This window comes from Chlorocebus sabaeus, chromosome 11, assembly GCF_047675955.1.
Source record: "Chlorocebus sabaeus isolate Y175 chromosome 11, mChlSab1.0.hap1, whole genome shotgun sequence".
NCBI lineage: Eukaryota > Metazoa > Chordata > Mammalia > Primates > Cercopithecidae > Chlorocebus > Chlorocebus sabaeus.
This window is the reverse complement of record NC_132914.1, coordinates 53,736,204-53,760,711: the sequence shown is the minus strand read 5'-3', so window position 1 is coordinate 53,760,711 and position 24,508 is coordinate 53,736,204. Positions and strand designations below refer to the sequence as shown.

At 45.6% G+C, this 24,508-nt stretch overlaps 1 protein-coding gene and 1 non-coding gene across 6 annotated transcripts in view; both read left to right on the top strand.

The window, feature by feature from the left end:
* RNF41 (ring finger protein 41) overlaps nucleotides 1-24,179 on the top strand; it is a 30,912-nt gene extending 6,733 nt beyond the window's left edge. For 2 of the 5 annotated variants that reach the window (XM_037996955.2, XM_008003623.3), the window contains 5 exons: nucleotides 11,177-11,289; nucleotides 15,342-15,613; nucleotides 17,635-17,770; nucleotides 18,184-18,287; nucleotides 19,451-24,179. In XM_037996955.2, coding sequence (XP_037852883.1) covers nucleotides 11,200-11,289; nucleotides 15,342-15,613; nucleotides 17,635-17,770; nucleotides 18,184-18,287; nucleotides 19,451-19,802 — 954 coding nt within the window. In that variant the 5' untranslated portion in view covers nucleotides 11,177-11,199 and the 3' untranslated portion in view covers nucleotides 19,803-24,179. Of the gene's footprint in view, nucleotides 1-74; nucleotides 126-1,422; nucleotides 1,479-9,794; nucleotides 9,916-11,176; nucleotides 11,290-15,341; nucleotides 15,614-17,634; nucleotides 17,771-18,183; nucleotides 18,288-19,450 lie in introns of all 5 variants that reach the window. The other 3 variants (XM_073020852.1, XM_073020854.1, XM_037996954.2) reach the window with 3 other exon arrangements.
* Nucleotides 8,889-8,992, top strand: LOC119623950 (U6 spliceosomal RNA). Its single transcript, XR_005240050.1, has one exon. It is a non-coding gene; the product is annotated as a U6 spliceosomal RNA (small nuclear RNA).
* Nucleotides 24,180-24,508: the final 329 nt, after the last annotated feature.

The window sequence follows — 24,508 nt, the reverse complement described above, 5'->3', positions numbered from 1 at the left end:
AGCTAGAACTAGGATTCGGGTTTCTGGATTCCTAACACAGTTTTGTGTTTTTTTTGTTTTTTGTTTTTTTCCAGAACTATTCACTGGGAGACAGGGAGATATGATGAAACGTTTTAGAGACACCTGTGAGATCCTTTGCCGGCTAATTTTTTGACCACATTGAAGTTTCTAGGAGTCATCTGTTTCCTTAGATCAGGGCAGGTTATGGGGCCCTTTCTCTATGTGTTTAATTGTAGTGATCAGAGCTGGAGAATCCTCAGACCTCTGCACCTTTGTTGTATTCAGGGCATAGAGGAGAGAGAATGGTAGATGGGAGACTGCATACTTATACCTGACTTTTGCCCTTATGTTTTTGCCACAAAATTGATGGCAACATGCCCAGCTACCCAAAATGTAAATCATGGGTTAGAGTGACTTCTCTAATGGTTCTCTAAGCATGTGTGCATGAATGAATGTGCATGGTTTCATCTATGCTTATGGGTTCAAGAAATCCTGAATAAGTGAGGATAAATGTCCTTTAGGAAAAATGTGAATTCCTAGCTTTCTCTAGTGGGAGACCAGAGAAAACAACCACAACAGTAAGTTAAAAGGGCATAGAAAGGGGTCTGATAAGGCTCTTGCATTCCTTCATAAAAATTATTCTATTATAATGCTGACCGGGAATAAAGAGATATCCCAGTATAACACTGAGGAGGTAAAGTAGCATAGTTACCTGTTTTGGATTTGGCCTATGGAATAGGAGACTGGAAGTGCAGTTTTCATTTTGGGTTTAGTATGGTCAGATAAGAGAGGTTGGCAGAACTCTTGTAAGGTCTCAAGGGACACTTCAGTGGTACTTCAATTCAGCTCCCCAGGTTTGAGTAAAACCTCCTAAGGCCTTTTCCTATCCTACACCCAAGGACAATATCCAGGAAACCGCTTCCAGTGGCTGTGGTCACTGGCTATGACTCTTGAGGTCCCTGTGATTTCAGGTTTACCAAGGGCTACTGCCCCAGGGCAGTGAGCAGCTGAATTATTTTGAGGCATCCCCCCTGGAATGATAACCTTTCCCTATGACAACCCACTGCAGTGTCAAGAATCCCAGAGATTAGAAGGAATAGTCAAGTAAACCTAACCTGACAGATTGAGATTGTCTACCTGGGGGCAGTGCAAGGCAGCCTAGTCTAGAGCTGACTTCCAAGGTTGCGTATAACCATGTCAACATTGGTTTTCCATAGATGACAAATAGGAAATACCCTAACCAGATTAGAAATCTAAATTTCCCCTTAATTCTTAAGGCCACATCACTGAAAGGGTACAGTTATAAAAAGGTGAATAAAGCAGAACCTCCAGAAAGACAAAGAGGGGTTTAGATTTAGGAATAACATTGTTTAGCATCTCTGCAGTTTTGAAAATACTGACTTTATAATGGGAACCTTACAGCTCCTAATTTGGCTGGTGGGTTCCCATACTCTGTGGCCATCTCTGCACCAACTCAGGCAAGTTCTTTTCTGTTTATTTTGGGGGACATGGGATCTCCCGAAATCCCATTAAGAAAAATTTTCAGAATTTGTGTTCCTCCTCAAGACAATATTATTAGCATTGCTTTAAAATGAAAAGACGGCTGGACACAGTAGCTCACGTCTAAAATCCCAGTACTTTTGGGAGGCTGAGGTGGGAGGATCGCTTGAGCCCAGTAATTCAAGACCAGCCTGGGCAACATGGTGAGACCCATCTCTACTAAAAATATATATATATACACCAGCTGGTATGGTGGCGCACACCTGTAGTCCCTGCTACTCAAGAGGCTGAGTTGGGAGGGTCGTTTGAGCCTGGGAGATTGAGGCAGCAGTGAGCCATGATTGTGCCACTGCACTCCAGCCTGGATGACAGAATGAGATCCTGTCTTTAAAAAAAAAAAAAACAAAAGAAAAAATATTCAATGAAACATAGTACAAGCTCTAGGCCTATTTTCTTTCTTTCTTTCTTTCTTCTTTTTTTCTGGAGACAGAGTCTCTCTCTGTCATCCAGGCTGGAGTATAGTGGCTTGATCTTGGCTCACTGCAGCCTCTACCTCCCAGGTTCCCGCCATTCTCCTGCCTCAGCCTCCCAAGTAGCTGGGACTACAGGCACCCGCCACCACGCCCAGCTAATTTTTTGTATTTTTAGTAGAGACGGGGTTTCACCGTATTAACCAGAATGGTCTTGATCTCCTGACCTCGTGATCCACCCGCCTCGGCCTCCCAAAGTGCTGGGATTACAGGTGTGAGCCACCGTGCCCGGCCTCTAGGCCTATTTTCTACATTACCTCATAGCAACAAGGAGAAGAGTTTAATTTTTTTGTTTTGTTTTTGAGACAGAGTCTCACTTTGTCACCCATGCTGGAGTGTAATGGCCCAATCTCGACTCACTGCATCCTCCGCCTCCTGGGTTCAAGCAGTTCTCCTGCCTTAGCCTCCTGAGTAGCGGGGATTACAGATGCCCGCCACTATGCCTGGCTAATTTTTGTGTTTTTAGTAGAGATGGGGTTTCACCATGTTGGCCAGGCTGGTCTTGAACGCCTGACCTCAAATGATCTGCCCGCCTCGGCCTCCCAAAGTGCTAGGATTATAGGCATGAACCACCGGGCCTGGCCTAGATTAATGTTATTTTAATTGTTGCTCCTTACACCAAGGATAACTGTTTTATTTCCAGAGACAGGGTCTCACTCTGTCACCCAGCCAGCACCAGCGTGGCTCACTGATGCCTCAACCTCCTGCGTTCAAGCAATCCTCCCACCCAGGAGTTCCAGACTAGCCTGTGCAACATAGTGAAACCTTGTCTCTACTAAATATAATAAAGTAGCTGGGTGTGGTTGGCAGCACCTGTGGTCCTAGCGACTCAGGAGACTGAGTCAGGAGAATTGCTTGAGCCTCCAAGGTCAAGACTACAGTGAGCTGTGATGGTACTACTGCATTCCAGCCTGGGTGATAGAGCGAGATTCTGTCTCAAAAAAAAAAAAAAAAAATTAAATCTTGTGGAAATATGTGACCTAGATTGAAAGTGTAATCTCCGCATCTAGATTTTTCTTTTCTTTTCTTTTTGTTTTGAGATGGAATTTTGCTCTTGTTGCCCAGACTGCAGTGCAGTGGTGCTATCTCAGCTCACTGCAACCTCCACCTCCCGGGTTCAAGCGATTCTCCTGCCTTAGCCTCCCAAGTAGTTGAGATTACAGACATGCGCCACCACACCCAGCTAACTTTTTATATTTAGTAGAGATGGGGTTTCACCATGCTGGTCAGACCAGTCTCGAACTCCTGACCTCAGGTGATCCACCCACCTTGGCCTCCCAAAGTGCTAGGATTACCGGCATGCACCACCTCATCCAGCCTACATCTGGATTTTTTTTTTTGAGATGGAGTCTTGCTCTGTTGCCCAGGCTGGAGTGCAGTGGCACAATCTCAGCTCACTGCAAGCCCCGCCTCCCAGGTTCACACCATTCTTCTACCTCAGCCTCTTGAGTAGCTGGGACTACAGGTACCCGCCACTACGCCTGGCTAATTTTTTGTATTTTTTTTAGTAGAGACGGGGTTTCACTGTGTTAGCCATTGTGGTCTTGATCTCCTGACCTCGTGATCCGCCCACCTCAGCCTCCCAGAGTGCTGGGATTACAGACGTGAGACACCGCGCCTGGCCTTTTTTTTTTTTTTTTTTTTTGAGACGGAGTTTCATTCTTGTGGCCCAGGCTGGAGTGCAGTGGCACGATCTCGGCTTACCACAACCTCTGCCTCCCGGGTTCAAGCAATTCTCCTGCCTCAGCCTCCTGAGTAGCTGAGATTACAGGCATGTGCCACCACGCCAGGCTAATTTTAGTATTTTTAGTAGAGATGGGATTTCATCATGTTGGTCAGGCTGGCTTTGAACTCCCAACCTCAGGTGATCTGTCCCCTTTGGCCTCCCAAAGTGCTGGGATTACAGGCGTGAGCCACCGCGTCTGGTCCTATATTTTTTTCTCTTTTTTTTTCTTTTTTGAGATGGAGTCTCGCTCTGTTGCCCAGGCTGGAGTGCAATGGTGCAATCTCGGCTCACCGCAACTTCCACCCCCTGAGTTCAAGCAGTTCTCCTGCCTCAGCTTCCTAAGTAGCTGGGACTACAGGTGCGTGCCACCATGCCCAGCTAATTTTTTTTTTTTTTTTTTAGTAGAGATGGGGTTTCACGATGTTGGCCAGGCTGGTCTCAAACTCTTGACTTTGTGATCCGCCCGCCTCAGCCTCTCAAAGTGCTAGTATTACAGGCGTGAGCCACCGCAGCAGGCCCTAAGTTTTTTTTTTGTTTTTTTTGTTTTTTTTGAGACGAAGTCTCAGTCTTGTCCCCCATAGGTTGGAATACAATGGCAGGATCTCGGCTCACTGCAACCCCCGCCTCCCTAGTTCAAGCAATTCTCCTGCCTCAGCCTTCCGAGTAGCTGGGATTACAGGTGCCTGCCACCACGCCCGGGTAATTTTTGTATTTTTAGTAGAGATGGGGTTTCACTGTGTTGGCCAGGCTGGTCTTGGACTCCTGACTTCAGGTGATCCACCTGCCTTGGTCTCCCAATGTGCTGGGATTATAGGTGTAAGCCACCACACCCAGCCCCGGCCCTAGATTTTTAAAATGTATACGCTACATTTATTTTCTTTTGTTAAGTGTTTTTGTTTGTTTGTTTTGTTTTTGTTTTGTTTATTTTTGAGACAGTCTCCCTCTGTTACCCAGGCTAGAGTGCAGTGGCATGATCGTGGCTCACTGCAACCTCTGCCTCCTAAGTGCAAGTGATTCTCCTGCCTCAGCCTCCCAAGTAGCTGGGATTGCAGGTGCATGCCACCACACCCAGCTAATTTTTTTGTATTTTTAGTACAGATGGTGTTTCACCATGTTGGCCAGGCTGATCTTGAACTCCTGACCTCAGGTGATCCACCTGCCTCAGCCTCCCAAAATGCTGGGATTACAAGCTTGAGTCCCTGTGCCCGGTCAAGTTATTTTTATTAAAATGGGTCTATACTATACATAGTCTTTCTGCCACTTGTGTATTTCAGTTTGAGAGGCAATTTAGCCAAGTGGTTAAAAGCTTGAGCTTTGCAGCCAGTCTGTCTGGGTTTGAATCTGGCTCTACCACTTATTAGCTGTATGATTCTGGAAAAGCTTTTTAACCTTTGCATCTCTGTTACTCATCTGTAAAATGTGAATAATTATAGTCCCAACCTTCTAGAGCTGTTGTAAGGATTAGATGAGTTAATTGGCAAAAAATGTTTAAAATACTGTCTGCCATATAGTAATGCTCAATAAATGCTGGCTTCATTATTATTTAATTATATATGTAGAATCAAGGCTGCAGTGAGCTGTGATTGTATCATTGTACTCCAGCCTGGGCAACAGAATAAGACCCTGTCTCTTAAAAAAATAGCATGATAGCATATATGATATCTATAAATATAAATAAATTATTTTTATTTCTATATAATAAATACATTAAAACAATTTATTTAGAGACAGGATCTCACTTTGTCACCCAGGCTGGAGTAGAGTGGTGCAATCAGCTCACTGTAGCCTCAAGCTTCTGTTCTCAAGTGATCTTCCTGCCTTGGCCCCCCAAAGTGCTGGGATTATAGGTGTGAGCCACTGTACCCAGCACAAATAGTTTAAATAAATAATATGAAATAAATATATCTAGGTCATGTTAATTTGACATGATGTTGCATTTTATGGATGTAAGGAATTCTACTGGATAGATTTTTTGCTATGACAATGCTTAAGCAGTTTATTACAATTCTTTTTGCACCCTTGTTTATTTTATTTATTTATTTATTTTTTGAGATGGAGTCTTACTCTGTTGCCCGGGCTGGAGTGCAGTGGCGTGATCTCGGCTCACTGCAAGCTCCGCCTCCTGGGTTCACGCCATTCTCTTGCCTCAGCCTCCCGAGTAGCTGGGACTATAGGCGCCCGCCACCACTCCCGGCTAATTTTTTGTATTTTTTTAATAGAGACGGGGTTTCACTGTGTTTGCCAGGATGGTCTCGATCTCCTGACCTCATGATCTGCCCGCCTTGGCCTCCCAAAGTGCTGGGATTACAGGCGTGAGCCACCACGCCCGGCTTTTTTTTTTTTTTTTTTGAGACGGAGTCTCCCTCTGTCGCCCAGGCTGGAGTGCAGTGGCGTGATCTCTGCTCGCTACAAGCTCTGCCTCCCGCGTTCACACCATTCTCCTGCCTCAGCCTCCCGAGTAGCTGGGACTATAGGCGCCCGCCACCATGCCTAGCTAATTTTTTGTATTTTTAGTAGAGACAGGGTTTCACTGTGTTAGCCAGGATGGTCTTGATCTCCTGACTTTCTGATCCACCCCCCTCAGCCTCCCAAAGTGCTGGAATTACAGGCGTGAGCCACCACGCCTGGCCCGCACCCTCGTTTATTTCCTTAGGATAAATTCCTGGAAGTAAGATTGCTAGGTAGAAAGGTATATGCTTTTTGAGGACAGTTTGTGGTTTTTGTTATGAGTTAATTTGATCAACATTTTCTGGCAAGAGTCCATTTTTTTCCCAGACATGTTATATGTGTGTCAGTACATGACATGTTATATTTGTATGTGTTATATGACATATGACATGTATAATGTATAAAACATAAAGTAGATATTCTTTTTTTTTTTTTTTGGTGACGAAGTCTCGCTCTGTCACCCAGGCTGGAGTGCAATGACATGATCTTGGCTCACTGCAACCTCTGCCTTTTGGGTTCAAGCAATTCTCCTGCCTCAGCCTCTCGAGTAGCTGGGATTACAGGTGCCCACCACCATGCCCGGCTAATTTTTGTATTTTTAGTACAGATGGGGTTTCACCATCTTGGTCAGACTGGTCTTGAACTCCTGACCTCAGGTGATCCACCTGCCTTGGCCTCCCAAAGTGCTGGGATTACAGGCGTGAGCTACCACACCTGGCCTGAGTGGATATTCTTATTTTTTGTTTTAACCTTAAGTCTGTCTTTCACAGTTTAGTGTAATTATAGATTTATTTACTAATTTGAATAGTGAATACACACACACACACAGAGAAAACCTTTTTCAAAGGTACAAAGGGATAATTAGAGAAATTAAAAATTCCCTCCTATCCTTGTTTCTTTGTACCTCCCATCCTTGTTTCTTTGTACCTCCTCTTTAGCAGCAAACACTGTTGGCAGTTTTCTGTTTATCCTTCTGGAGAGTTCCATGCACATGTAAGCATACACACCTACATGTTGTTTTTCGTATTTGTGGTAGTGTACTTTACATATACTATTCTGTATCTTAGCTTTTTTCTCTTAACAGTATATCTTCGAATTTTTGCATACCTGGTGCATTTTAAGGGCAGCAAGGATTTTTTTTTCTCTGATTAATTTTATAGTTATTATAGATAAAACAAATTACAATTTATTTCATTGAGGTAAATATTATAAAGTCAGCAGTTTAATGGATAAATTGTGGATATTTGGGGATATTTTTGCTCTCAGGTAGTAGCTATCTCAGCCAACTCCTCCTCTTGACCTTTTATCTTGCCCCTTTCCCTTCTTCCCAGCCCTTTGCATTTGTTTGGACTATGAAAGTAGCAGTAGCTGTCATCTACAATAGCACTAAGCAGTCTGAGGTTGCATTAATTTAAGTAGCGAAGAAAAGTTGTGTCCATATTGATCAGTCCACATGTAGAACTGTAGGCACCCTGTTTTATCTTTTTTTTTTTTTTTTGAAACAGAGTCTCGCTCTGTCGAGACGGAGATCTGGCCAGGCTGGAGTGCAGTGGCCGGATCTCAGCTCACTGAAACTTCCGCCTCCCAGGCTCAAGCAATTCTCCTGCCTCAATCTCCTGAGTAGCTGGGATTACAGGCATGTGCCACCACGCCCGGCTAATTTTGGTATTTTTAGTAGAGATGGGATTTCATCATGTTGGCCAGGCTGGTCTCCGCCCGCCTCAGCCTCCCGAAGTGCTGGGAGTACAAGCATGAACCACTGCGCCTGGCCTTTTTTTTTTTTTGAGACAGAATTTCACTCTTGTTGCCCAGGCTGGAGTGCAATGGCATGATCTCGGCTCACTGCAACCTTCGCCTCCCGGGTTCAATCAGTTCTCCTGTCTCAGCCTCCCGAATAGCTGGGATTATAGGCATGTGCCACCACACCCGGCTAATTTTGTAATTTTAGTAGAGACAGGGTTTCTCCATGTTGGCCAGGCTGGTTTTGAACTCCCGACCTCAGGTAATCTGCCTACCTCAACCTCCCAAAGTGTTGGGATTATAGGCGTGAGCCACTGCACCCAGCTGTTGTTGTTTTTTGAGTCAGAGTCTCACTCTGTCCCCCAGGCTGGAGTGCAGTGGTGCAATCTTGGCTCACTGCAACTTCCGCCTTCTGAGTTCAAGTGATTCTCCTGTCTCAGCCTCCCAAGTAGCTGGGATTTCAGGCACGTGGCACCACTCCTGGCTAATTTTTGTATTTTAAATAGAGACAGGGTTTCACAATGTTGGCCAGGCTGGTCTTGAACTCCTGACCTCAGGTGATCCGCCAGCCTCAGCCTCTCAAAGTGCTGGGATTAGAGGCATGAGCCACTGCTCCCGGCCCGATTTTTACAAGTTTATCAGTATGATTTTTTGAAAACCTGTCTCTGGACCTCTGACCTCTGTTTACCATTTTCCCTTCCTTCCTGCTTTAGAATTATCTCGTTTTTGTTTAAGGTAATTCCATATCTCCCTACTGCTACCTCAGTGACTAGATTCTCTCCTGTCTTTATCTTTCCCTCTTCCCCTGTACTTTCCTCTCGGTACATAAAGACACTTAAGCCTTTCTCACCATAAGGAAGAACACCCCCACACAACCCACTTCCTCAGTTTCCTTTCCCCCTCTAGCTAGTTCAATTTCCCTTCCTTTGAAATTAGGCTTTTGAGTGCTGGCTTTAGCATTACATATACTAAAATTGGAATGATAAAGAGATTAGTAGGGCCCCTGTGCAAGGATGACATGAAAAATTGTGAAGTGTTCCATATTTTTCCTGCGGCCACACAAGGTCCTAGCACAAGCCAACACTTTACCACCACGAGGGCCAGCAGCTTCTTCTAGGTACAGGACCCTTACCCTGAGTCTGCCCAAATAAACTCCTTAAGAATACTCACCCACCAAAAAATCAAGCTTTTGACAGAGTGTGTCTTTGGTCCCTGTCTCTCCAACTCACCTCTTGTTCACTTTGTGTCACTGAAGTCTGGCTTCACTTTCAGTGCTACACTAAAACTACCCTCCACAACTCCCAGCTCCATGGAACTGCTTTACTGTGGTATCCACCGTCCCACATCCCAGCAATTCTTTGTTTTCTTTATCTGATTTGTCTGTTTGTAACTTTCGACAGTTGTCTTCCCTCCTGTAAGTTCTCCAACCCCTTGACAACTTTTTTTTTTTGAGACGGAGTCTTACTCTGTCACGCAGGCTGAAGTGCAGTGGTACCATCTCCACTCACTGCAAGCTCCGCCTCCTAGGTTCATGCCATTCTCCTGCCTCAGCCTCCCGAGTAGCTGGGACTATAAGCACCTGCCACCACGCCCGGCTAATTTTTTGTATTTTTAGTAGAGACTGGTTTCACTATGTTAGCCAGGATGGTCTCTATCTCCTGACCTCGTGCTCTACCTGCCTCGGCTTCCCAAAGTGCTGGGATTACAGGCATGAGCCACTGCCCCCGGCCAGTTGTTTAGTTACCTCTTCTTTGGGTTTGACCTTTGGGAACCCAAAGAAGGAGCATGGCACTATCGCTGCTGTTTGAGTCCTTGCTCTTTTGGACCTCACTCTTCTTTTTTGTTTTGAGACGGAGTCTTGCTCTGTCACCGGGCTAGAATGCAGTGGCGTAATCTCAGCTCATTGCAACCTCCGCCTCCTGGGTTCAAGTGATTCTCCTGCCTCAGCCTCCTGAGTAGCTGGGACTACAGGTACGCACCACCACACCCGGCTAATTTTTATGTTTTTAGTAGAGATGGGGTTTCACCATGTTGGCCAGGATGGTCTTGATCTCTTGACATCGTGATCCATCTGCCTTGGTCTCCCAAAGTGCTGGGATTAAAGGCATGAGCCACCATGCCCGACCCTCTCTTCTTCTTTATCCCCATCACCACCACCACCTGAATTCAGACTCACTGTCACTCTCTGACTTAGATGTTCTTCCATTTCTCCCCTGTTAACATACTGATTCTAAAATGGAACTGTTATCACATTCTTTTTTAAGTCCTTCAGTGGCTCTCTCATACCCTTCAGAATAAAGTCCAAACTCCTCAGAGACTTTTCACAGCATGGCCCTTGCTTACCTCTCCAGCCTTGTCTCTTGACAGGCCCTCCCTCCCACCTCTTAGGTCAGCTTTTTCTTGAATCACTTGAAATTCTCTGAACCTATCATATGCCCTCTTCTGGGCATTTGGATGTGCTATTTTATGTGCCCTTTTATATGTGAGGTCGAACTCCTAACCTCAGGTAATCCACCTACCTCAGCCTCCCAAAGTGCTGGGATTACACTAATGCCCTGCTCCCCCAACATTGAGCTAACTCTTGCCCTACAGGACACATTTCTGGTGACACCCAGTCCTGGAAAACTTATCAAAACCACCCTCTGCTTTCAGCCTGGGTTAGGTATTCATGTCTCTTGTCCTCATAAGGTCCTGTGTCTCCTCTGAGTATTTATCACTTTATATTTTAAATGTGTGCTTACATAATGTCTTCCCCATTAGAATTACATTTCTTTTCTTTTTTTTAAAGACAGAGTCTCACTGTGTCACCTAGGCTAGAGAGCTATGACGTAATCTCGGCTCACTGCAACCTCCGCCTCCCGGGTTCAAGTGACTCTTGTGCCTCAGCCTTCCAAGTAGCTGGGATTACAGATATGCATCACCACACCCAGCTAATTTTTGTATTTTTAGTAGAGATGGGTTTTTATCATGTTGGCCAGGCTGGTCTTGAACTCCTGACCTCAGGTTATGTACCTGCCCCGGCCTCCCAAAGTGCTGGGATTACAGGCGTGAGCCACTGTGCCTTAGAATTAAATTTCTTGAGTCAGCTTCCACCGAGCCAAATGACTGCTGCATAGTAGACTTCCAATAAATATTTGTTGGATAAATGAATGGATCTTGACAATGAGTTTATGTTTGTCACATATTTGTAGGCTTCTTCTGAACTGGCCTCTGTTTGCTATTGTCCTTTCAGGACCTGGGTTTCAGTGATGAGACATGGGGTATGATGTAACCCGTTTCCAGGGGGATGTTGACGAAGATCTTATCTGCCCTATTTGCAGTGGAGTCTTGGAGGAGCCAGTACAGGTGAGTTGGTCTGATGGCAGATTTGGTAGGGCAACAGGTAGCAGTGGAAATAGTAGAAAATATTCATGGGCAGTGGGACCCATGGGGAAGTCACTGTGTTTTTCTCTCTACCCCCACCCAATGGAGGTTTAGGTCAAAGGAGTAATGGTGACTACAAGAATAAGGCTTTCCAGAATCAATCTAGAGGTGGATGCCACAGAGATCCAGTGGTTCAGATTTTTTTCTAAGGTCACTCTGAAAGATTTCTCCTGTAAAATGGTCAGCTGCTTGTTTCTGTCTTGTGATAGTAGCTGGGTAGCTTCCTTTCCTCTACAGGAACTCTTACTAGTTTCCATCTTCCTGTCCATGATTGAACTTCTGGACTCTCCTAATAAGTACTCTCTGCATTTTTATGATGTTGTGCTTCCGGTAATCAGCCAGTCTCCCTGCAGGCCTTTTCTACCTGCCTACTATCTAACAAATAGGAAGGCCAGCCGCAGTGGCTCACGCTTGTAATCCCAGCACTTTGGGCCAAGGTTGGTGGATCACGAGGTCAAGAGCCAGCCTGGCCAACATGGTGAAACCCCGTCTCTACTAAAAATACAAAAATTAGCCGGGCGTGGTGGTATGTGCCTGTAGTCCCAGCTACTCAGGAGGCTGAGGCAGGAGAATCACTTGAACCCAGGAGTAGGAGGTTGCCGTGAGCTGAGATTGCGCCACTGCACTCCAGCCTGGGCGAGAGTGAGTGAGACTCCATCTCAAAAAAAAAAAAAAAAAACAAAAAAAAACAAAACAGCAAATAGGAAGTGGGGAACTGTATGTACTGACCTATTTTTTTCCTGGGATCTACTGAAAGGACCAGGTTTTGATGCAGCCATGCACTCTGCATTTTGATGTGAAAGCTGCCACCTTCAATAGGTCATTTCTCTGCCAGCCTTGCCAGACCAGAGTCAGTTGTATCATCCTGGGGCAAGTATGAGGAGAAGCTCACGATTACCAGGCAAGTACAGTGAGTGAGGTGAATCCTTAAGAGTTGTATTCTTGGGACAGCATCCTCGAGGATCCTTATTGCCCTCATTCTGTAAATACCAATTAATCCTTTCTCACTCCTGGCTATCTAGAGATTATCACATTTTCCAAACCAGGACACTAGGCAATGAGGTTTCATGGCCCTTCCCCCATTCACTGCTTACCTAACTCCCAGGGGCTCCCCTTGAGCCTTTGAGTTTATTTTTTCTCCCAGTACTCCAAAAGGAGTACTGATGCCTTGAACTGAATAAAATTCAGACTACATTCCAATGGCAACCAGCTCTGGACCTGTCTTCTTTCTAGGCCTTTGCAATCTGCTGCCATTAGAGGCATATTAGATGGGTGTGGAGCAAGTCATCAAGTAGTAGTGTCAGGAGGTCACAGGGTGTGTCAGGTTCCCTCCTCACCCTGGCAGGGCCTTGTCTGTTTTCTGGCACTATCATTTTAGGCAAGTCACTTATGGAAAGGTGAGTCGTAGTTGGTGACAGTCTAGTCAGAAGCCACCCATCTACCTCCAGGCTTTACCTTCTGAGAAGCAGAGCAGGCAACCCTCATGATGCCAGGTTCCTAGACACATTTCTAAGGTTAGAAGGCTCCTGCTAGGGATGCTGATTTCCCCACATCATAATTATTTATTGTTTGAATAGGTGAAAAATGAACATAATTCAGAAATAAAAATAGTATAAAAAGGTATACAGTGAGAATTCTCACTTCTGTCCTTATTACTGTCTACCTAATTCCCCCACAGATAACTATTTTTATTAGTTTTTTTGGTATCCTTCCAGTGAGTATTAAGGCAGATACAAGCAAATATGAATAGATGTCTGCATATATATATATTTGTATATGCATATGTATATATGAATATATCTGGTTTTTTCACACCTCCTTTTCTTTGTTACACAAAAGGTAGCACATTCTGTATGCTTATGCAGGGGTGGCAGGTTTAGCTAGAATGGTTATGAAGAAGTTGACAGGCCGGGCATGGTGGCTTACGCTTGTAATCCTAGCACTTTGGGAGGCTGAGGCAAGTGGGTCACTTGAGGTCAGAAGTTCGAGACAAGCTGGCCAACATGGTGAAATCCTGTCTCTACTAAAAATACAAAAAAAATTAGCTGGGTGGGGTGGGAGTAGCCTAAAATCCCGGCTACTTGGAAGACTGAGGCAGGAGAATCGCTTGAACCCGGGAGGCGGAGGTTACAGTGACCCAAGATCACTCCACTGCACTCCAGCCTGGGCGACAGGAGCGAGACTGTCAAAAAAAAAAAAAAAAATGTAATGGGAAACTAAAGTGTTTTGTTTTGTTTTGAGACAGAATCTCGCTCTGTCACCCAAGCTGGAGTGCAATGGCGCGATCTTGGCTCACTGCAACTTCCGCCTCCTGGGTTCAAGCAATTCTCGTGCCTCAGCTTCCTGAGTAACTGGGATTACAGGGGCGCACCACCATGTGTGGCTAATTTTTGTAATTTTAGTAGAGATGGGGTTTCACCATGTTGGCCAGTCTGGTCTCAAACTCCTGACCTCAAGTGATCTGGCTGCCTCAGCTTCCCAAAGTGCTGGGATCACAGGCATGAGCCACTGTGCCCGGCCTTATTTAGCTTTCTTTTTGTTTTGTTTTGTTTTTTTGAGATGGAGTCTCGCACTTTAGCCCAGGCTGGAGTGCAGTGGCATGATCTTGGCTCACTGCAAGCTCCACCTCCCAGGTTCATGCCATTCTCCTGCCTCAGCCTCCCGAGTAGTTGTGACTACAGGCGCCTGCCAGCACGCCTGGCTAATTTTTTGTATTTTTAGTAAAGATGGGGTTTCACTGTGTTAGCCAGGATGGTCTCAATTTCCTGACCTCGTGATCCGTCCGCCTCGGCCTTCCAAAGTGCTGGGATTACAGGCGTGAGCCGCCACGCCTGGCCTAGCTTTCTGACATTGAAATTTTTGCCAGTAGATATGTCCTCCTGCTCTCTAAATCTATCATCTGAATTATCCTTCAAGACCATATCAAATTTGGTCCTCTTCATAAATACCTGCCATGATTGAGCTAGCCTGAAAAGACTTCACCCTCCTCTGGACATTTTTGGCAATTATTGTGTGTGCAATCCAGATGGCAATCAATAATTGGCTGCCTTGTGTCATCTGTCCTATTGTCCTGGAATATCATTTATATCTCTTATTGTTATATAATATTTTACTTGTTTGTCTTGTTTCACAACTCATTTTTAATCTTGAGCACAGGGAACATAGATATATATTTTTTGAAACAGGTCCTGGCTCTGTCACCCAGGCTGGAGTGCAGTGGTGCAGTCTTGGTTCACTGCAACCTCCGCCTCCTGGGCTCAAGCCACCCTCCGTCCTCCCACCTCAGCCTTCTGGCTAGCTGGGACTATAGGCACGTGCCACCATGCCCGGCTAATTTTTTTTTTTTTTTTTTTTTTTTTTGAGATGGAGTCTTATTCTTTTGCCCAGGCTGGAGTGAGTGATGCAGTCTTGGCTCACTGCAATCTCCACCTCCTGGGTTCAAGCGATTCTTCTGCCTTAGCCTCCTGAGTATCTGTGATTATAGGCGTGTGCCACCACCCCTGGCTAATTTTTTTGTATTTTTAGTAGAGACAGGGTTTCACCATGTTGGTCAGGCTGGTCTTGAACTCCTGACCTTGTGGTCCACCTGCCTTGGCCTCCCAAAGTGCTGGGATTACAGGCATGAGCCACTGCGCCTGGCCTACACCCGGCTAATTTTTGTAACTTTTGTAGAGATGGGGTTTTGTCATGTTGTCTGGGATGGTCTCAAACTCCTGAGGTCAAACAGTGTGCCTACCTTAGCCTCCCAAAGTGCTGGGATTACAGGCATGAGCCACCGCGCCCAGCAGGAAACATATCTTAAGCCTGTCCCCTACAATGCCTTGCCCATAGTAGATCTATACTTTGCTTGACCCAACGGACCTCTTGCGGTAGAAGCTGCTCAAAGGCATGATTGGCTTTGTAGAGTTATCATATCCAGGCTCTTAGGTCCTGCTAATTCCCTTATGCCCCTTTTGCCTTGTTCTCTCTTTTAGGCACCTCATTGTGAACATGCTTTCTGCAACGCCTGCATCACCCAGTGGTTCTCTCAGCAACAGACATGTCCAGTGGACCGTAGTGTTGTGACGGTCGCCCATCTGCGCCCAGTACCTCGGATCATGCGGAACATGTTGTCAAAGCTGCAGATTGCCTGTGACAACGCTGTGTTTGGCTGTAGTGCTGTTGTCCGGCTTGACAACCTCATGTCTCACCTCAGCGACTGTGAGCACAACCCGAAACGGCCTGTGACCTGTGAACAGGGCTGTGGGTGAGATCTGTTCCCTTCTTCTGCCCCACATGGATAAGGGCCATCTCATTTATGCCCCTATCGCTGGATGCCCTCCTCACTAGCTGAGGAGGTCTCTTAGGCATGTTGACAAGGAGTATTCTTAGCCTCCTTGGCTCCCTGCTCTAAGATCTTACTTTCTTGCTGCTTTTCCAACTATAATCATTTTGCTCTTGCTTTAACAAAAGAAGGGGCACAGCAATTCAGTAAATTTGTATAATAACACTAAAGGTTGATTGACTCTATTCTTCCCTTTCAGTCCAATACTACTTTCTGTTTGTCAGTTTGACTGCTGTAATTGCCAGCCTTCTCATATTTCCTCTGACCCTATTTTTTCTTTCTGTGGGTTATGAAATACTTGACTAAATGTTGATAGCTGAGGGGTGTGTTAGCTCACACCTGTAATCCTAGCACTTTGGGAGGCCAAAGTGGGCAGGTCACTTCAGGCCAGGAGTTCAAGACTAACCTGGCCAACATGGCAAAACCTTGTCTTTATTAAAAATATAAAAATTAGCCAGGTGTGGGACCGGGTGTGGTGGCTCACGCCTGTAATCCCAGCACTTTGGGAGGCCAAGGCAGGCAGATCATGAGGTCAGGAGATTGAGACCATCCTAGCTAACACGGTGAAACCCCATCTCTACAAAAATACAAAAAATTAGCTGGGTGTGGTGGCAGGCGCCTGTAGGGGAAAGCTACTTGGGAGACTGAGGCAGGAGAATGGCGTGAACCAGGGAGGAGGAGCTTACAGTGAGCCGAGATCACACCACTGCACTGTAGCCTAAGCAACAGAGCAAGACTCTGTCTCAAAAAAAAAAAAAAAAAAAAAATTAGCCAGGTGTGGTGGTGCACGCCTGTAATCCCAGCTACTCGGGAGGCTGAGGCATGAGAATCGCTTAAAACCAGGAGGTAGAGGTTGCAGTGAGCCGAGATCACACCATTGCACTCCAGCCTGGGCTGGACTCTGTTCCCCTTAACTAACTAACTAAGAAGTAAAAAGAATGCTGATAGCTGGGGCTGTGAATATAGGGCTTCTCTGAAGGAATAAGTGCACAGGCAGAATCTGTAGGAGGAAAAGGAGAGCTGTGCAGTAGATAAAAACAGTGTGTCAAAATAAATAAATAGTCCCAGTGCGGTGACTCACGCCTGTAATCCCAGCACTTGGGAGGCTGAGGCGGGCGGATCACCTGAGGTCAGGAGTTCAAGACCGGTGTAGCCAACATGGTGAAACCCTGTCTCTACTAAAAATACAAAAATTAGCCAGGCGTCGTGGCGGGCACCTGTAATCCCAGCTGCTCAGGAGGCTGAGGCACAAGAATTGCTTGAACCCCATGAGGCAGAGGTTGCAGTGAGCCAAGACTGTGCCATTACACTCCAACCTGGGCAACAAGAGTGAAACCTGGTCTCAAAAAAAAAAAAGTAAAATAAGAGGCCAGGCACAGTGGCTCATGCCTGTAATCCCAGCACTTTGGGAGGCCAAGGCGGTGCAGATCACATGAGGCCAAGAGTTTGAGACCAGCCTGGCTAACATGGGGAAACCCGTTTCTACTAAAAATACAAAAAGTTAGCTGGGCATGGTGGCGCACGCCTGTAATCCCAGCTACCCGGGAGGCTAAGGCAGGAGAAATCGCTTGAACCTGGGAGGCAGAGGTTGCGCTGAGCTGAGATCGTGCCATTGCACTCCAGTTTGCGCAACAAGAGCGAAACTCCATGTCAAAAAAAAAAAAAAAGATAAAAAATAAAATAAGATAAAATAAATATAAAAAGTAGATAAAACACTGTGTCTTGATTGGGGAAAGAAATTTAAGGAAAATAGACAGCAAAGAGGCAAGTAGGAAGCTTGGAAGAAGAAAGTGAAGGGAATGAACGAGGGAGGCCCGAAGTGAATGTTAGAAATTTTGGGTAGGACAAAATCTACTCAGCAGTTATCTGCCACAGACTAGGCCATTTGCATACATGTCCTGGTGATCACCCCTGTTCTGCTCTTTCCTCACCCTGGTCTGCAGCCTGGAGATGCCCAAAGATGAGCTGCCCAACCATAACTGCATTAAGCACCTGCGCTCAGTGGTACAGCAGCAGCAGACACGCATCGCAGAGCTGGAGAAGACGTCAGCTGAACACAAACACCAGCTGGCGGAGCAGGTAGGCCCCAAGACACGGGGGAGAACATATCCCTCATATGCAGATAACTGCCTGCCTGTGGGTAATAAAACCAGTTGTGAACACATAGACCTGTGCTTATACTTGTGAGTTTGGATGAGTGGCTATTCTGCCTGTGGCTTAGCAGGGAATCAGATTGGAGCTCTCCTTGACTTTCCTTCATCCCATTCATAGCATTCATTCACCTAACAGTTACCAGATGCCTCCTCTGTGAAGGCACATTTTGTAAGTACTAAGGAGACAGCTGTGAGTGAGACAGCCCTATCCCTGTCTTCCTGAAGCTTACAGACTGGTTGTTCTTCAGATCTCTCAGTTGTCCTCATTCTCGGATAAACTTTTGTCTTTTTTCTGCTGTCTACCTTAACCATTATTCCTGTTCTTCTTCTCCACAACAGAAGCGAGACATCCAGCTGCTAAAGGCATACATGCGTGCAATCCGCAGTGTCAACCCCAACCTTCAGAACCTGGAGGAGACAATTGAATACAACGAGATCCTAGAGTGAGTGTCACTCAGGACATGGAGTGATTCCACGTCCTGACAATAAGGCCTGAAAGGAGCTAAGAGCAGGAGAGTAGCAGAAGGAGGGCATTGGAGAGCTGGGCTGGGGGGTCACTGCTTCTCAGATATTGGCATTAAGGACAGGGGCAGAGGAGAAGAGGATAACCCTTAGCTCCACTACAGGATGTCTTACGTGTTTGGGTGGATGGAAGGGAAAGCCTACCCAAGGATGCACTTTATCCAGAATTAAGTGAGTACCCATGTACAAAGCCCTGTATTAAAGGCTGTGGAGTACTAGGAGGGCCAAAAAGAAATAGAAGATAGGCGGGGCGTGGTGGCTCACGCCTGTAATCCCAGCACTTTGGGAGGCCGAGGCGGGCAGATCACGAGGTCAGGAGATCGAGACCATCCTGGCTAACACAGTGAAACCCCGTCTCTACTGAAAAAAAAAACAAAAAAATTAGCCAGGCGTGGTGATGGGTGCCTGCAGTCCCAGCTACTCCGGAGGCTGAGGCAGGAGAATGGCGTGAACCCGGGAGGTGGAGCTTGCAGTGAGCCGAGATCGCGCCACTGCACTCCAGCCTGGGCAACAGAGTGAGACTCCTTCTCAAAATAAAAAAAAAGAAATAGAAGATATTATCCCTGTCTTCAGGTAGCTTACAACCCAGAGAAGAGGAGGCAGAGTGCAAGTCCAGGAAAGTGATCTCTAAAATGCAGCAAAAACAAGTGAAGTATACAAGCGAAGTCTAAGATCTTTTTCAGTTCTGGAGTCCTATACAGTTCATAGACTAAACTGTAAGTGTGAATCAATATATATAGGGCAAATAGTGCTGAGTGGGACATAGTATAGAGGAATAATTGTTTTATTCACTAAACATAGAGCACTAACTGTGTTAGGTGCTGTATGTGCTAAGTATTGGAATTTCAGAGAAAAGTAACAGGGACAGAGTGCAGACTCGTGGAATTTAATCTGGTGAGTAACGTTTGGTGACTCAGTTGGGACCAACTGGGGAAAATTCGGGGTTTCTGAGCCAATCATGGAAGGAAAGAAGGAAGAATAGGTGAGCTGAGTGCAGAGTGGGTAGTTATTTCTATTAGCAGAAAAAGCCAATACAGAGAAAGGAGATGAGCTGGAATGACCATCTTTAACCACCTCCACACAGGTGGGTGAACTCCCTTCAGCCAGCAAGAGTGACCCGCTGGGGAGGGATGATCTCGACTCCTGATGCCGTGCTCCAGGCTGTAATCAAGCGCTCCCTGGTGGAGAGTGGCTGTCCTGCTTCTATTGTCAACGAGCTGATTGAAAATGCCCATGAGCGTAGCTGGCCCCAGGGTCTGGCCACACTAGAGACTAGACAGATGAACCGACGCTACTATGAGAACTACGTGGCCAAGCGCATCCCTGGCAAGCAGGCTGTTGTCGTGATGGCCTGTGAGAACCAACATATGGGTGATGACATGGTGCAGGAGCCAGGCCTTGTCATGATATTTGCTCATGGCGTGGAAGAGATATAGGAGAACTCGACCGGCTATCAGGAAGAGATGGAAATCAGAAAATCCCATCACTCCAGCAGCTGGGACCTGAGTCCTCTCCACCATCCTTAATACTGTGGCTTATACCTGAGCCACACATCTCACTGCCCTTCTGGCACTGAAGGGCCGTGGGGTAGTTTGCTCAGCCTTTCAGGTGGGAAACCCAGATTTCCTCCCTTTGCCATATTCCCCTAAAATGTCTATAAATTGTCAGTCTGAGTGGGAAAGCCCCCACCTCCATCCATTTTCCTGCTTAGGGTTCCTGGTTCCAGTTATTTTCAGAAAGCACAAAGAGATTCAATTTCCCTGGAGTGTCAGGACAGAGTAAGGAATCTCTAGTCGTCCCTCTCCTCCAAAACCAGGGAATCAGAGCAGGCAGGCCTGTTGACTCTAAGCAGCAGACATCCTGAAGAAATGGTAAGGGTGGAGCCAAATCTCTAGAAATAAGTAGTGAGGCCAGTAATTGGCCATCACGGATGGCCCTTAGGGAAAGACTGGACCTCTGTGCCAAGCAGTATCCCTGTTCAGTCCACTTAAGTAAAGGTGCAGGCACCCACTGGGTCTACCAGTATGCAGGTTGGGATACTGAAAATTTCCAGATGAGCTCTTCTTTCCTACAAGTTTTCATAATTAGGGAATGCCAGGGTTTAGGGTAGGGTTTAGTCTGTTGGGGTTGATGTGTTCAGCAAGAAGCTACTCCTAGCTTTTGCTAAAATATGGTCAGCACTGCCTCTTGTGGCACAGGCCATAATTGTTCCATAGAGCCCTCTCTAGCCCTGTGACTGTAGTTAGTTACTTTGATAATTTTCTTTGGCCATTGTTTATATTTCACAAACTCCACCTACTTCCCCTCCCCTTCCCCTTTTTTTTTTAAGAATGGCCTGATCATGGCTATCTCAGCCACATTGTTGGCAATTTAATTTATTTACCTTTTTTTTTTTTTTTTTTTAAAGAAAGGAAAAAAGAAAAAAAATCAAACTTGAAACTTTTGATGTTCCTATTGTGGGGATTTTGAATAGGGTGGGACAGGGATGGGGGTGTGTTTTATATTTTTTCCTTTTCAGCACAACCTTTGGCTTTAATATAGGAAGAGCCAAGGGAGTCCTCGGCTGAACTTACAATATCTGCCCCAAACCTCTGTAACCCCAACTGAAATGAGGAGCTTCCTGTATTCCTGTGAAGGATATGACAGTCCAGCATCGATGCCTGTGCCCTCTGGAAAAATTTCCTCCTAGCCCTTCCAGGGCCTCATCATAAAACTCTGGATTTAGAGTATTCATTTTGAAGGCAACCCCCCGCTTCCCCAAGTTTTCTTGGAGCTGTATAGCTGGGTTCTAAGCTTCACCATGCAAATCAGAAATTTTATCTCTAAGTACAGGCTGTGCCGTGTCTCACCCACACCCCCCGGGAACTTCAGTTCCATTTCAGGTTACCTGGGGCATACCTTGATCCCTAGAGTGACTGGCAGAGTAAGTAAGAGAAGGGGAGGGATAGTAGGTGTGATAATTTTAATATGGAGGTGGGAGTGTGGTTGGAGATAGAAAGTCTCCTTCCCACCATGTGATAGCTTCCTCTCAGAGTTTTATTCCAGGCTAGCTTGCTGCAGGTCTGGGTAGTTGGATCATGGCTCCACTGGGATTGGGGTGGAGGGATACAGCTTGAGGGGAGTAGGGTTCCAGCTCTGGGACATTGTGCTCAGGAATTTGAAAACGCTGCTATACTTATTCTGGTTACTACATTTCTTCCACTCCCTTTTCCCCTACCTGCCTTACCAAGGTTCATACTGTCCTGTCCTTACCCTCAGATGGAGCCAGGAAGCTCAGTGAAAGGCTTCCCTACCCTTTGCACTAGTGTCTCTGCAGGTTGCTGGTTGTGTTGTATGTGCTGTTCCATGGTGTTGACTGCACTAATAATAAACCTTTTACTCAACTCTCTAAATTCTTCAACATTACTCCCTTTCCTGGGAAGGTTTCCCCTCTGCTTTTGCCTTTCTCTCACCTTAATTCCCCTTCTTCCTTACTTTGTTACCTACCCTTATCTTAGCGCTAACTTCTCTTTCAGGAGGATGTCTGGGAGTAGTGTGCACTTCGCAGCTGCTTTCCCATGTACCCTCCTGCATTCTTCCCTCCTATCTCCTGTTCTGTAGCAGCCAAAGGTGTCTCTCTAGTTATCTGAACTGTGTGCTTCCCAGGGTCTGCCTTCATCCTAAATTCCATGTCTTCCCTGAGTGGTCCTGAGTTTTTGGGATAATTTCTACAGAAAATATGTATATATTGTTTTCCTTTGTCCCACAAGCAACTTTGCTTTAGAATCTAGAATTCCTTTGCAGGCAGAGAAGCCTCCACCCTCCAGTGTTTCCTAACTAAGAACGTAAATGTAAGGAGGGAAATGTACTTGCAGAGGTTTCATAATTATTTACTTACAAAGATAGTCTTCATAGACCAGGCACGGTGGCTCACACCTGTAATCCCAACACTTTGGGAGGCCGAGGCGGGTGGATCATGAGGTCAAGAGATCGAGACCACCCTGGCTAACACGGTGAAACCTCGTCTCTACTAAAAATATAAAAAATTAGCCAGGCATGGTGGCAGGCGCCTGTAGTCCCAGCTACTTGGGAGGCTGAAGCAGAATGGTATGAACCTGGGAGGTGGAGCTTGCAGTGAGCTGAGATTGTGCCACTGCACTCCAGCCTGGGTGACAGAGCAAGACTTCGTCTCAAAAAAAAAACCAAAAAACAGTCTTCATAAGTATTTGCTGCTACCTTTTCCCTGTCATAAGGAAAAAGATAGCCAGGCATGGTGGACACCCCTGTGATCCCAGCTCCTTGGAAGGCTGAGGTACAAGACTAGCTTGAACCTGGAAGGTGGAGGTTGCTTTGAGCCAAGATTGCGCCACTGCACTCCAGCCTGGGTGACAGAGTAAGAGCCTGTCTCAAAAAAAAAAAAAGAAAAAAAAAAGAATATCTTTTCCCCCTCCCAGAAATATGTTTTAAATTTGTTGAGCATTTATCATGCATCTAATGTAAACCTAATAGCACTCTAGATACTGTAGCAGCTTGGAAAAAAAAAAGCATTTCTGTGCTCACCGAGTCTGCATTCTATGCACACAAGGTATGATTATAAAATACTGATAAGCATGTCACAGTATAGAGCATAAGAGGCGTATGTATCCTAGTGACATTAGCAGTGCTTTTCCCCCCTTAAACTCCTTTAAAATTACTTTTAGAACTTGCTGCTCATCCTTGTGAATGTTATGAATGGTGTCATATTGTCCTTTTAGGGTAGATTCGATTTTTAGAAACAAATATTCATTGAATGTCTGCCCTGTGAGATACTCACTAGAGTGAACATGAGGAGGCTTATGTAGCAAAATGGCACCTACCTGCAAATAACTTAGTCCCTAATGGAGATGAATATATAATAAGGGATCATAAATGTGCTAAGTGGATTTACTAGTAATATGTGAGCCAAGGACGATAAAGCTCCTGATTCTGATGGGTATTGGGAAAGGCTTTTCAGGAAGTGTTATTTGTTCTAGGTCAGAGGTCAGCAAACTACAGGTTACAACCCCACTGCCTGCTTTTGTAAAAAACTTTATTGGAATACAGTTATGCCCATTTGTTTATATATTGTCTGTGGCTGCTTTCACATTACAACAGCAGGGTTAAGTAGCTGAAATAAAGCCTAAAATAGTTGGTCTTTTACAGAAAAAAATTGCCAACCTGTTCTAAACTTTTAAGGTCAGGAGAACTGGGGGAAGAAGGGAGTAGAAAGAACACTGTCACCCAGACTGGAGTGCAGTGGCAACATCATATAGCTCACTGTAGCCTCAAACTCCTGGGCTCTAGTGGTCTTCCCACTTCAGCTTCTGGAGTAGCTGGGGCTACTGCACCTAGCATTGTCTTAATTTGTTTTAATACTATTAAAAATTTTTTTTTGTTTCATCTCTTTCAGTGACTTTGATACATTGTTGTTTTTTTGGTTTTTTTTTTTTTTTGAGATAGGGTCTGGTTCTGTAGCTGAGGCTGGAGTGCAATGATGCAATTTTGGCTCACTGCAACCTCCACCACCACAGGCACCTGCCACCACACTGGGCTAATTTTTTGTATTTTTTGTAGAGATGGGGTTTCACCATGTTGCCCAGGCTGGTCTGAAACTCCTGAGCTCAAGCAATCAACCTGCCTTGACCTCCCGAAGTGCTGGGATTACAAGTGTGAGCCACTGCACCTGGCCTCATTGTCTTAATTTTTTACTTCAGTATACACATTGGAAAAAATATTTTTTGATATTGCCTAAATAACAAGTGCTTACAATTAACAATGTATAATGAATAATCTAATACAAACCCATATTTACATTACCCTAATTGTCCCAAGAAAAGTCCTTTTTTTTTTTTTTTTTTTTTTGACACAGGATCTCACTCTGTCACCTAGGCTAGAGTGCAGTGGCACAATCATGACTCACCGCAGCTCACTACAGCCTCGACCTCCTGCTGGGCTCAAGCACTCCTCCCATCTCAGCTTCCCAAGCAGCTGAGACCACAGATGTACACCACCATGCCCAGCTGATTTGTTTCTTGTATAGTTTGTAGAGATAGGGTTTCACCATGTTACCCAGGTTGGTCTCAAACTCCTGAGCTCAAGTGATCTGCCTACCTCAGCCTCCCAAAGTGTTGGGATTACAAGTGTG